Raw genomic sequence first — 12,857 nt, forward strand, 5'->3', positions numbered from 1 at the left:
GCCGCTGGGGAGGGCTAGAGCCGCAGGTCTAAGTGAGTAACAGTACGCCTGGGTGAATACCGAATTCTCATGATAAACACTGAGAGTCCATTACACAGTTCTGGGCTTATAGCTCGGTCAACAAGGCACTTACCTTAAAAGCATGAGGTAAACCCAATCTCCAGAACCCACATACAAAAAGCCAAGCACAGGTCCTGGGGGCTCCCTGTCCAACCAGATTAACAGAACCTAGGCCAAAAAAAGGATGGAAGGAAGGTGTGTAGTCTCAGAGCTGCTCATTGGGTAAAGGTGCTTGCTGTGTAAGCTGGGGATCCACTTGCAGGTTTGATCCCCCAAACACACATAAAGATAGAAAGGGAGAACTGACTCCGCAAAGTTGTTCTCTGACCTGTACACATGCACGCACACACACACACACACACACACACACACACACACACACGGATGGGGGACGGGGGGACAGAGGCAGAGAGACTATTTTTTTTAAAAGAACAAGATGAATGGCACCTGAGAAATAGCACCTTAAATTGTCCTCTGGCCTCCACATGCAGGTACACTCACATACACATGTGTACACACGTGTGTGCACGCGCACACGCACAATGAAGTCAAGACTCTGTGTCTCACCGTTACTCAAGCTCCCAGGAGCTGCTAACACAGCTCCTTCTGAGTGACAGTGGAGTCAGACAATAACTCCTCCGTGAGGAGAGGCTGCCAATGAAGCCTGTGGGACGCCTGTCGGTGGTGTGTTCTCTGAGGGGAGGGATTAGGAGACACTCTCACTAAGGAGCAGGTGTGAGGGTGAAAGGGCACAGCACACACGGTGGGAAAGCACAGTGCCGCCACAAGGCGGGCAGAAACCACAAAGGGCTCCAGGACGGTTGAAACTTAATCCTACCAATAACTGGGGGAAAGTGAAGGCCAAGAGCCAGGGGCCTGGCTCCGCAGCGGGATACCTGCCGGGCATTCATGAGGACCCGGTTCAATTCCCAGCACCACAAGAGAAAGCCCCCAAACACTGCTCTCACTCTTCCTAGACTGCAGACATAAAACATACAGCTCTAAACTGAAAACAGCCCAAGCATCTCCAAAGGATAAGCGGATTCCATTATAGTTATGCAACAGAGTAACTGTGGAGCGGTTAGCACCCCAGGTACCTCATCATCACGGATGGCAGCCTAAATGAAAAACCACCTCAGCTCACAGCGCAAGAAACTAACAATGCGCCACTCAGGGAAAGTCCTTAAACATAAAGAAGGAAAAGGAGCTTCGGGAGGGAGAGAAGGAATGAAGTCGGCAGAGCATCTCAGAGCCTCGTGCGCTGGGGACTGGTCTGTGCCTAAGCTGGGTGATAATACAAGGATCTCCACGGTATTGTTTTTGTTCAGATCCTTCTTGCTCTAGAATGTCTGACCGGGCATGGTGCCTCACAACCTATAACCCCAGCCCGGGGGAGGCTAAGGTTAGGTGGCTTGACGTGAGTTTGAGAGCAGCCAGTGAGCTCTGTGTCAACAGAAGATTTGCCGATCCTAGGCAACTCTGGCCAAAGTGTGTGAGGGGAGAAAGGAAGCTGGCTCATCACCTACCACCACCACCAGACTGAGACAGTGTTAGAAGACAATGAGAACAGAGCAAGTCCAAGGGAAATGCCAGAATTCCAACAACCAGGAGTAAGGGCACAGCAGGGAAAGGTGCCTGATGACCTGAGGCTGATCCCCAGGACCCACATGGCAGAAGGAGAGAACCAATTCTTGCAGGTTGTCTCCTGCCTACCAAAAATGGGCCGTGGCCTGTGTATACCCCAAACACACACAAAGGAATTAGTTAACTAAAATCAAATAAAAACAAGAGCTAAGGGCTGAGGGCTTCCACAGCTCCAGAGACCGTGGCACTGTGGAACGGGAGGACTGAGTGGTCCAAAACCCATAAAATTCTCTGATCTGGATAAATGGCTGAGCAACATGCAGTGTGCAGGCTACAGCTGGGAGGGTCACTGCTAAGTGATCCAAGTCTTACACGAAAGGGCAAATGCTGCAGGGCTCTCACTTAAGGAGATGAGAGCAGTCAACGTTGAAAGAACAAAAGCAGAAAGGAGCTGGAATACGCATCTGGAAGCCAGAGAGGGTAAGCCTGGCCTTTTAATGCTATGCCAAGTTGTTTTCAGGTATCCCAACAGCACCTACGAGAGTGTGTGTGTGTGTGTGTGTGTGTGTGTGTGTGTGTGTGTGTGTGTAGATGGAGAGTTGGTGTTCAAATGGGGCTGGAGTTCCCATTTAAGAAGACACAAAAGTTCCAGAGATGGATGATATAATAGTTACACATTTAAAAACTGTTCAAATGGTTAGCTCTCTGTTACCTTACGAGTTCTGAAAAGTTCTCTTTTCAGGGTAGGTGTAGCTAAACAAGGAAGCAGACAGGGAAACGGCACTATCGGGCCTCTCCAAAGCTAAAGTCATTGCATGACGCGATGACAACATTCAGATGAGGATCTGGGCATGGAAGGGCATCACTGAGCCGAGGGATGTCACCTCTGAGGGCACTTGTGGATGGTATGCTCAGAGAGGCCAGCCACGTGGATGACCCCATCCTAGGACCTAGCTCAACTTTGGGTGCCAAGGGATCACCAGATAGTTCCATGGTTAAGATGGAACCCCGACCCGAGGACTCTTCCAGTTCTTAAGTATAAGAAGAAAAAGCTAGTTGGGACTGGGGGAAAGATCCAGAAAAAAAAATGCTCAAAAGCAGCATGCTGAACCCAAACTCCAGAGCTACAGAGACAGAGCGGTGAGGCACAGGGGTGTTTATGACCCAGGAACAGGGGAGGAAACCAGAGAGCTCGGCTTGTGCACCTGAGCTGGGGGAAACAATGGCAAAGGAGTCTGGAAACCTAGATTGAATCTGGCTGGACCACATTTACCAGGCACGTGGCCTGTGGTCATCTGCTTTCTGAAGACCCCCCCCCCCCGAAGGAAAAGGGAATACCTTGCCAGACAAGGCCATTAAAGAAATGACACAAATTCCATAGCCTGGGAGGCAGGGAGCTTAAGAGGCACAAAAGCAGATGCTCTGCGCTTCAACCTCCAGCCCCCAGAGACTGAGGCGGCAGAGGCAGGTATTACTCACCTGCCACACACAGAGAGGTAGGGTGGATTTAAGTCAACCAGAGCTGCGCAAAGAGGGCGAGACGCTCAGGAAACCTGTGCAGCTGGAAAATATTTGGCTAAGAAAAGGGCAGGGCTGCCGATAGAAAATACCTGCCTAGCCATGTATGGGGCCATGGGTTCAACTCCCAGGCTACAAAACAAATCAAAACAAAACCTGCAGTGCTTATCAACGGGTATACAGGAGCACAAAGACTAAAAAGGAACGAAGTGCCTGCCACCCAACAGCTGCTATGCAGAAGGATGGGGAGGTGGAAACGGTTTTTTGGATGATCGTTTTAACGCTGTTCTACTACGCACTTCTGTATGATGACAGCTTTTGACCCAGGTGTTGACGAATGGCCTTCAAGTCAGAAAGCATCTTTAAGAAATTGTAGCCGGGCCTGGCGGTGGTGGCGCACGCCTTTAATCCCAGCACTCGGGAGGCAGAGGCAGGCGGATCACAGGCTCCAAAGCTACAGAGAAACCCTGTCTTGAAAAACCAAAACACACACACACACACACAAAATAAAAAACAAAGAAAGAAATTGCACGTACCCAATCTACCATACCAAAGACATGAGCCCAAGTTCTAGAGGCACTAAGTGGCCCTCAAAAGCAGAAATCTTCATGGGACTCTGGGGTCCCCAGACACCTGTGAACCTGTGAGACCCCTGGGGCAGGCTCAGGGCCATTCACCCTGAGCCTAGGTGAGCTGCTAGAGCTCTCAAATCAACATTACCTCCCCACAGTCTGGGCATGAAACTGGACTTTGCTAGCCATATGGCTTCAGTTCAGGGAGGTTTCTTAATTTGCTAGCTAGGCCAGACTCTCCTGTAAACATCTGGAGAAAACAGTCTTTATGGGCTTCCAGAAGGATAATCCAGAACCCCTGAGCACAGATCTAGGCTCTCATGTACTTCAAGGCCCCTCACATACTCCTGTAAGAGCTGGAGACACAGTCAAAGGTTTACAGTCCTCCATACCTGTTCGTCTCCCGCCCCACCAAGGAGTGAGTTCCTCCTTCCCCCCAACCCATGCCCCATGCATTTGTACCTGCTGCCCAGACACCTTCCAGCAAAACACAACAGCTGTGCGCCTCTGCATTCTTTGGGACAGCCCCAGTCACGGTGGGCATCACAGCTTTTCCAGCTGGACCACACCGTTCAGTAGCTCCTCCCCTGTACTGCTTCCCATGGGGTTGCAGGTCTACCACCGACTAGGAACTCAAGAAACACTCCCCCCCCCCCCCCGCCACCAACACACTGGAAGAGTTCCTTAGGCCTTTGTTGACTATAGAAAATTTGCCTTTCACAAGCAAAAGCACGTTGGAAAACCATTTTCATAACTGAACATTAAAATCAAGTAGCCAGGTGGGATGATAACAGTTGGCTGGAGAGGAACCACGGAGGCTGCAGGAGATACAAGATGAGGGACACTGGATTCAGAGGGCACAGACTCCAGGCCACATCTAACACAGCAGCTCTAGCTGGAACTCTCACAACCATTCCTGACAGACAGAGACAGACCTCCCTATCCTAGCTCCGTTTCTGTTGCCTGGCTCTGTGCTTAGGGGTTCTAGGATTATCTTTCAGAATGTTCACAAAGGCTGGCTGTCCTTATCCCTGAGTTTTACAGGAGAGAGTGGGGGCTTAGCTGGCAGGTTAAGAAACAAACAAACAAAAAAAAAAAAACAGCTTAGGAGAGAAAGGGGCTGTTTTGATTCGCAATTCCAGGTTACAGGAACTTGAAGAAACTAGTCCCATGCACAGTCAAGAGCAGAGAGGATGAATCCAAGTACGCTTACTGCTTAAGCTGCTTTCTCTACTCTTACACAGTTCAGCACCCAAAGCCAGGGAATGATGCTGTCCGCAGGTAGGCTGGTCTTCCTGCATCAAATTAACATCACACACACACACACACACACACACACACACACACACGCCCAGTTAGGCCCCCAGGTCAACCCGATCAGGACAAACCCTCACTGAGAGCTCCTCCCAGGTAGTTCTGCATTGTGTGGTTAACAATTAAAACTAACCATCATCCTCTCCCAGCTAATCCCTGAGGCAAGGAACTGGAGACTGTATCTCTAAAACCTTTAACCTGCCAACAGCAGGTAGAGGAGGAGATAGGGAGAGCTTGCTTCTGACCCAGGCAGTACGCTCAAAGGACCAACCACACTGCTGCACGTTCCTGGGATGTGACAAGAGGAGACCCATGGCTGCATCGGGAGATCGGGGTCATTAGACCCTTTCCAATTGGCCCATTTAAGTTCAGCATCCAAAATACACATTCCCATATAAACACAAAGATTAAAAGGATGGAGACACAGCACCCTCCAACCTCTCATGAAATCTGAGACTCTATTTTAACATCTCTGGCTTCTCCCTATTTTCGAATCCTTCTGCTATAAATGTGAGATGAAAGGGGATGTGGGACCTACACGCCAGCCTGAGGCAAGACGCAGACGAATCAGCAGGTGACCCTGGCAGTGAAAGCCATCCAGGAGACTGGAGGACAGAGAGCACAGACCCCTCTGGAAGAGGGTTTTTCTCTGGGTAGAGCAGAGTAGCAGACAGGGACATTTGGAGCCAGCCAGTCAAAAAGGTCCAGGAGTGGGAAGAAGACATATTGGAGGAGTATCTCTGTGGTCCCCAGGGTAGAAATTTTCTAAGTTTCCAAAGAAGAATGTCAGGGGAAAGCTCACCCCCACGGCCTTCTGCCATTTCCAAAGCAAGGCCAGAATTCAGAGAGTTTAAGCACATGGAAGTACTTACAGCAAGTTGATGTTTTCTCATGACCCTGGAGGGTCATATGACTGGTCCTAGAAGAGACCAGGGGAGCCCCCACTCACCAGCCACACCCCTTCCCTTCCTCCCCTTGACCAGCATGGCACCAGCTTCTAGGATTACTCTCTATCACATCCTACCAGGGAAACGTGCCTGCCACTCATGTCTCTCACTCCCAGCTCAGTTCACCTTTTATAATAAAATCCTTCTTTACATAAGAAACAACACAAATTCATGACCCAGGTGGACAGATACCCCAGCCTCCATAGAGTCCTACCGAATGTGTGGTTGTGAACTGCCAGGTAGATGCTAGGAATCAAACCTGGGTCCTCTGCTGAAGTGTCTCGAGCTCCAAGAGCTAAGAAAATTTTATTGGAGAGAGAGAGGAATAAAAATCAGGTGCACATGCACGCACCCCACCCCCTGCTCCCTTCAGATGAACTGAGAACAGTTAACACATGCTTAAAGTCCCAGCACCAAGGAAGGGTGAGGCAGGAGAGTCACTGGAAGTTGAAAACTGGGCAACAGAGTGAAAACATCTTTAATTTTTAAAAAAAGAAAAAGAAAGAAAGGGCTGGATAAAGTTAGAGAGTCATTCTGCTAGATTGCAAAGAGAATGAGAAAATCTGCCTTACTTCCGATTGTCAGAAAAACATCTCACCCTTTCTGCATGGGTGAGAGAAAGGGGCACTAATGCCAGCATCCTACCACCTCTCTTGCTCTATGCCTTTCCGGAGCAGCCCATTCCAGCTGTCAGGGAGTGACTAATGGGTGGTCCTGATGCCCTCTGAATCCAGTTGCCCATAAATCCATTGGATGGGGATGCACCTTCCAATCCAAGATAAGGCGTGTGGTCACTATGCTGTATCACGTTGGTTCTACCAGGCCCCCTAAGAGCCTGTGCAGGGGCCTCTTTTCTCTTCCAGAGTAAAGCTTTAAAAAAAAAATCCCTCATATAGCATTCAGCTTCCAATTCCGCTCAACAAAAGCAGAGCAATGGGAAGCCTGCCTGGTACAACTCGCTTTTATTTTTCTGAAGTCCCTATTATAATTTTTAAAAAGACTTCTCCACATTCCAGAGAAAAAGATGAGAAGTTTATAAAAATTATAACTTTCTATCAATCCTCCAAGTGTCTTGCTGTTTACCGAGGCATTGTAATTTGTTTTTCGAGGCATTGTAATTTGTTTTTAATCATTTCATCTTCCCATTTAAAAAAAAAAAAAAACAGGGAAATCAACACTCAGCTGAAGTTGCCCAAGGTGGCACAGGCAAGCCAGAAGGTAACGCTGAAATTCTCCAGGTTTACACAGTACCCTAATGAGTCAATGCCAAGTTCCCGATACAGGGAGAGCAAATGTGCCAAACGCTACACTGGCCAACCAGCCTTCCCCCTGCAAGGCATGGCGGGAGCGCTAACTGGCAAGCCAGTGTCCCAACAGCTTCGCACACAGGGCTGCTGAAAGATCGTGCGTGCACGTGCATGCGCAAGCGTGTGCGCGCGCACAAACACACACACACACACACACACACACACACACACACACACAGGCAACAGAGGCGGGGCTGAGCAGAAATGGCCTGAGCACAAGCCATGCCAGGGGTTTAGTCAACAAAGAGCTAATACGAGTCAACAGCGGGTGCCGCTGCCAAGCACACCAACCAGAGGGATCTGCAGCCACACTGGTAGTAGGAAAGCGCCTGGCTCCCTCAGACCAGACCAGACCTGAAGGCTGCACATGGCTGAACTAATAGGAAGGAGGTGCCCTCCACAGCAGGGCCAGGTTTCTGACAAGAAATGACTCAGGGTGGCATTCTGAGTGTCACCTGGCAGGTGGGCTTGAACGCCAAGCCCACTGTGGACTGCATGTTACAGGTGGGGGTTTAAAGACCACCTTCTTCATGTTTTAGCCACAACTGGGAAAGCACTGACTATCTACATGAAGGGTTCAAAACTTCCAGGAAGGCTAGCAGATGCAACCAACCAGACCACCCAACTCCAAGTCTGTTGAAGGGGGACTCACTAGGAAAATGACAGTGGCGACTTCCTTTACTAATTATGCCAACCAGACTGTGGCTTTGCCAAGTGACAGAGGATTTAAGATGCTATCATTTCAAGCATCAAAAACTTCAGGAAGTCCTTGGACCCCACAGCCCACACACTCCACTTCCCACTAGAAAGTACTTCCCCTTATTAGCATCACCCAGAACACAAAACCATCTTTTCAAATGTGTCTCCCAAGAGCCTCCAGGCCATGCCTCACTGACCTTTGTGCTCACAGCAAGTAGCTTAGCACACTCGAGACACCCCATAAAGGATGAGTAACTGCGCCAAGGTGCCACAGCCTGGTCATACTGAGGGTGTTACTGTGTTTGAGGCCATTTTAGAACACACTCGTCTGTCCTGAGAGGGGCTAATAAAAAGGGTTACGACAACACATTGCCACTTTTGTACGCTGGGCAAAGGAATTCTTGAAGCTAGGGCCGCCCGAGGGTTTTAATTACAAAGGAGTCATAGACTGGCCAGGTCCCCGGGTCTCTATGCAAGTGATCCAATATAGAAGGAAGCTTAGGGGTATCAGATCAAAGGTAAATCCTGTCAGGCAAGGTCAGAGCCCAGGGAGTAGTAAGAATCCAGAAACAGCCGAGCAGGCACAGGTGGCGTCAAATGCCTAGGAGACCTAAAAAGGGAATCCAGTAAGGTGGGTCTAAGGAACGGCACAAACACTACAAATTCAGAGGGGAGCCAGCTCAGCCTCCTAACTGGGAGAATTAATTACAGGAACTAACACTCAGCTCTGGGAAGACTGGTGGAGGAGCCTGTATGATGCAATTCTAGTATCTAATAAATCTTTAAATCAATGAGCCATGTTTACTGGTAATTTTTCTTCATCTCCCATCCCTGAGAGCTCACACGACAGAGCCAGCATTTGCTTTTTGTTTGTCTGTGGACATGGTGCACAGTTTTATGTCTGGATGTATAAATAACTCGGAGCTCAGTAAATTCCACGTCTTTTAAAAGGGCATCAAAAATATCTGCCATCAAAAGGAAACCTGAGATGGAGGGATTTTTTTTTCTGTATATATATATATATATATATATATATATATATGAAGTAACCTTTTAGGACGCCTGCCTGTGTTCCCATCCCCACATGGCCCCGCCAACTGCAGTAAGCCAGCATTCCAACCTGTTCGTTCGTGGACCTGTTTGGATCTCTTTAGCACACAGGCACTTTACTCCGTTTGCAGTGTTTCAATTCAGAAACACCACTTAAGCCTGTCGCACAAACCTGACAGTAGCAATACATTTTATATATAAGCCAGCTATCCCTGGGGAAGAGACAAGAACCCACGCCCCAGCAAGGAGCACCACCGACAAAGTTCCCAAGGAGAGCATTCCTTTGCCAGATGCAAACTGCGCCACATCCTCTCCCTATCCAAGCTGCCCACTCACCTCGCCTCTGCTCCCCATCTCGGGCTGCCTCATCAGAGCTTGGAGCCTGGGAAGCAGGGACATGAATGCTTTTTAAAAGGCAACAGCTCTGGGCTGGGGAATGTTGGCACCTTTTCTATGAAAAGGCCCCGCAAGGGTATATTTATGACAAAATGCTCTCCCATGGAGCACAAAAAACACAAAATTAAACTACCATAAATTGAAACTGTCTCCAAATTAAACCCACACGGAAGAAGCATTAGAGCCCAGGTCAGGTAGGCTGATTTTTCTCATCTGAAACCCTTACAGATTAAGAGTTCTCTAAAAAAAATTCCTGCCACCCAGGAAGGCCTAAACGTTCCTCCGGACAATCTGTAACTCATCTAAGGCTCAATTACTGCGGTGTCTTCAGTCATACCCAAAGATTCCCGAAGGCACCGTCTGCCGCAGCGCCGAGTGCACAGTGGGCGCCCCGTTAGTGCTTAGGTTTGATTGGATCTGACTGGCCCCTTCGGCCAGAAACGTTCTTGGTGGCCGGACTCCCTGCCGAAGATACTGGCGCTGGCCTAGCTTGCCACTGGAACTGGGCCCTGGTGCAACCACCTGTGGGTGTGTGGCCCGGACACAGGTCTCTGCGCTGCCACCCCGGGATGCCGAGCACGTCCCATGCACATTGCCCGGTGTGGGAGCGAGTCGGGAGGCCAGTCCAGAGGGGGCTGGGTCCAACTCCCAGAACCCTAAGGCCTTTGCCCGTTCAAAGTTGACCTGGCTTCACAGTTGACTCCCAAGTCGTCCCACCCCCTGCGAGGTTGTGAGCCAGGGGGCTCTTTGAGATAGGAATGGAGGACATAAGGGATCGGCCAGGGCCGAGAGGTAAAACTGTTCCCTAGCCCTCTTTCCAAACTTGGGGCACCTGCTGGGCAGCAGGTAAGGATTTCTTCTCCAATATCTCATCAAGGCCTGACACCAAAATCGAGATACCCCGGGGCAGCCCTGCAACGCTTAAAAAATTCTATTTAAGCCAGCATCGGAAGGCCAGTATTGGCAGGGAATGCCGGCCACCTGCGCCAAAGGAGGGGACGCGGGACATGGGGACAGCGTGCAATGGGGTAAGAGTAAGGCCCAAAAACCTAGGTGGGTGCCAAAGAAAATGCAACCCTGTGGTGCAAGGTGCCAAAGCCTGGGCCCCGCAGCGTATGCGGGCTTAGTGGTCCGGGAGGGTTCAGGCTGGAGAGGACTGGCAGAAGATGGGGGAGGGGTCCCCGAAGAGCAGCCCAGGAAGCTTCCCTGACGAAAACACTGGGGAAGGGGGCTCTGCCCCAAGGGGCGCAGGCTACCATTGCCCCGCAGCGTCACTCACCGGCAGGTCCACGCTCACTTCGGTTCCGTCGAGCAGGAAGACACGGCAGTAGAGGGTGGCCTTCGCCGCTCCAGAGGCGGAGATGTGCACAGCCGCGCCGCCCGTGAGCAGGGGCCCGCCGCCGGCCGGGAACACGCTGCCCCCGGGCGCGGCGGGCAGCACCGAGGAGCTGGCAGCGGTGGCCGGGCCCCCTCGCGGCCCCCCGTCGCGCTCGTCCGCCAGCCCGGCGGCCCCGCGCCCCGCCGCGCCCCGCGCGTAGCGCTGCATGGAGCGGCGGCCAAAGGTCCGGCGCAGGAACCGCAGCATCCTGGCCGGGGGCGCCCCCTGCCTCCGCCCCCTGCGCTGTCGCGGCGCTGCCGCCCGGGAGCGCCCGGCGCCGCCGTCAGTGCCAGCCGCGCCGCACCTCCTCCCGCGGGCTGCGGCCCGGGGCTCGCTCCCGCCCCAGCCGAGGCCGAGGCCGCTCTCCGGCCGCCCACGGGGCGCGTCGGCCCAGCCAGCGCCCGGCGCGAGTAGCCGCGCGGGAGAGAGCGCGCACGATCGGCTCTGGAGACCGTCCCGCTGCTGTCGCCGCTGCGCGCTTGAAGGGGCGGGCGGTCCGTGCCGGCTACTGCGTAGCCGCTGTCCCCGCCGAAGAGCTCTGCAGGGGGACCCGGCTGCGGGCTGCTCCCGCGCCGCCCGCCGGCCGAGGGCCAGCCGGAGCAGAGCGCCTGCGTGCTCCCGGCGCGCTCGCTCCCACTCGCGCCGCGCCCGGCCGGAGGAGGCCCCCGCCGAGCGCCCGCTCCCGGGGCGCCTTTTCCTGCGCCCGCAGCCCCCGCCTCCCACCTGGGAGGGCTGCACCTCCAGCCGCCGCCGCCGCCGGCACTGCAGCACGCCCTCCTCCCCCGGGGCTGCGCCGGGCCTGTGCTGCCCCCTGCCGGCCCGAGTGCCCCCTGCTGCTGTAGGTACGCTCACGTGCGTACACGTAGGTGAGCACACACGTGTTTCCGGGCGCGCAGGACCCCCTGAAAAGTCCGAGAGTTTCCCCCCTCCTTGGTCGGATGAAGAAAACAAGGCTGTCTCCTTTCTGGGAAAACTTGTTCCTGGGGCAAAGAACAACACGTCTCTTTGTGAAAGAGAAACCAAAACACAACTACACTCAGTTTCCCCTTCTGCAGATGTGGAGTAGGCGACCTGTCCCCTGCTACTTAATTAGATTCTATCTGTTTAAAAATCTCAGCTTTAACCTTGCAAGCCAATGGACTCGTTCCAAACCAGAAAATTGAGGCCTGAGAGGAGGGGAAGTACTTTTCCGTACTCCTTAGGAGACACCCTGCTTCAAGGACCTCGCTCGTGCCCAGAATTGAGGCACGGGCCTGCATAAACAGTTGCTACTGAGAAGGTTGGTCAAGGTTGGACGGACTTCTGGGAAGCACAGTAGAACCGGGGCCATGAGAATGAATTGCACAGGACACATGGAGGATACTGGAGACAGCGAATTGCTGACGAGCGATGCCCACGGGTTCAGGGTTTGCCCAGGGACAGACAAGTGCGTTGTCCCGTGCTGCTGAATGAGGAAAGTGGGAAATGAGGCTGAAAGGCGGCCAGGCCTTGGGAGAATAACGCTGCCGTTTATCAGGTCCTAATTTTGTGCCAGACACGACTCTAAGCCCTTCCCATATGTCTTCATTTAGCCTACTTGCATACAGGTTATTATCCCGGTTGCACAAAGGAGGAAACTGAGGTGTAGGAAGCTGGAGGGACTGTCGTACAGACTCCTTGGCTTGGCTCCAGAGCTACTGGTGGAACATGGGACATGATTGGCAAACAAATGACAGTTTTCAGAGAGTCGAGGAAGCAGGGGCCTCAGCAAAACAGAGAAGACAGGGGGCTGAATGTAGGAGTAATTTCAAAACACATTTCTTGAAAACCAGGCATTACCTTGGGTGATTTCATCATTTGCATCTTTATTAACCCTCATTCCCGCGTTCCCAGATCGTTCTCTATCTTCCTATGCACTTGCATGGATTTTGGAGCTTTCGTATGTAATATGCTTGCCTGGGGTCTCAGCGCTGCCTGGCATTCATTCTGTGATATTATGGGGACCACCCATGTGACGGTATACTCTGAGAGGCACCTGCAATGAGCCATTAGA

The 12,857-nt window shown here is 52.2% G+C and overlaps 1 protein-coding gene across 7 annotated transcripts in view; it reads right to left on the bottom strand.

Annotated features, from left to right (window-relative positions):
• The window catches only part of Epb41l4b (erythrocyte membrane protein band 4.1 like 4B), a 149,035-nt gene extending 137,396 nt beyond the window's left edge, over positions 1–11,639 (bottom strand). For 3 of the 7 annotated variants that reach the window (XM_041656994.1, XM_041656995.1, XM_041656993.1), the window contains exon 1: positions 10,727–11,637. In XM_041656994.1, the coding sequence (XP_041512928.1) occupies positions 10,727–11,032 (306 nt within the window). In that variant the 5' untranslated portion in view covers positions 11,033–11,637. Of the gene's footprint in view, positions 1–10,726 lie in introns of all 7 variants that reach the window. The other 4 variants (XM_041656991.1, XM_041656992.1, XM_041656996.1 and 1 more) reach the window with 4 other exon arrangements.
• Positions 11,640–12,857: the final 1,218 nt, after the last annotated feature.

This window comes from Microtus oregoni, unplaced genomic scaffold (assembly GCF_018167655.1).
Source record: "Microtus oregoni isolate MIOR12 unplaced genomic scaffold, Mior012 000008F_ref0000371, whole genome shotgun sequence".
In the NCBI taxonomy this organism is placed as follows: Eukaryota; Metazoa; Chordata; class Mammalia; order Rodentia; family Cricetidae; genus Microtus; species Microtus oregoni.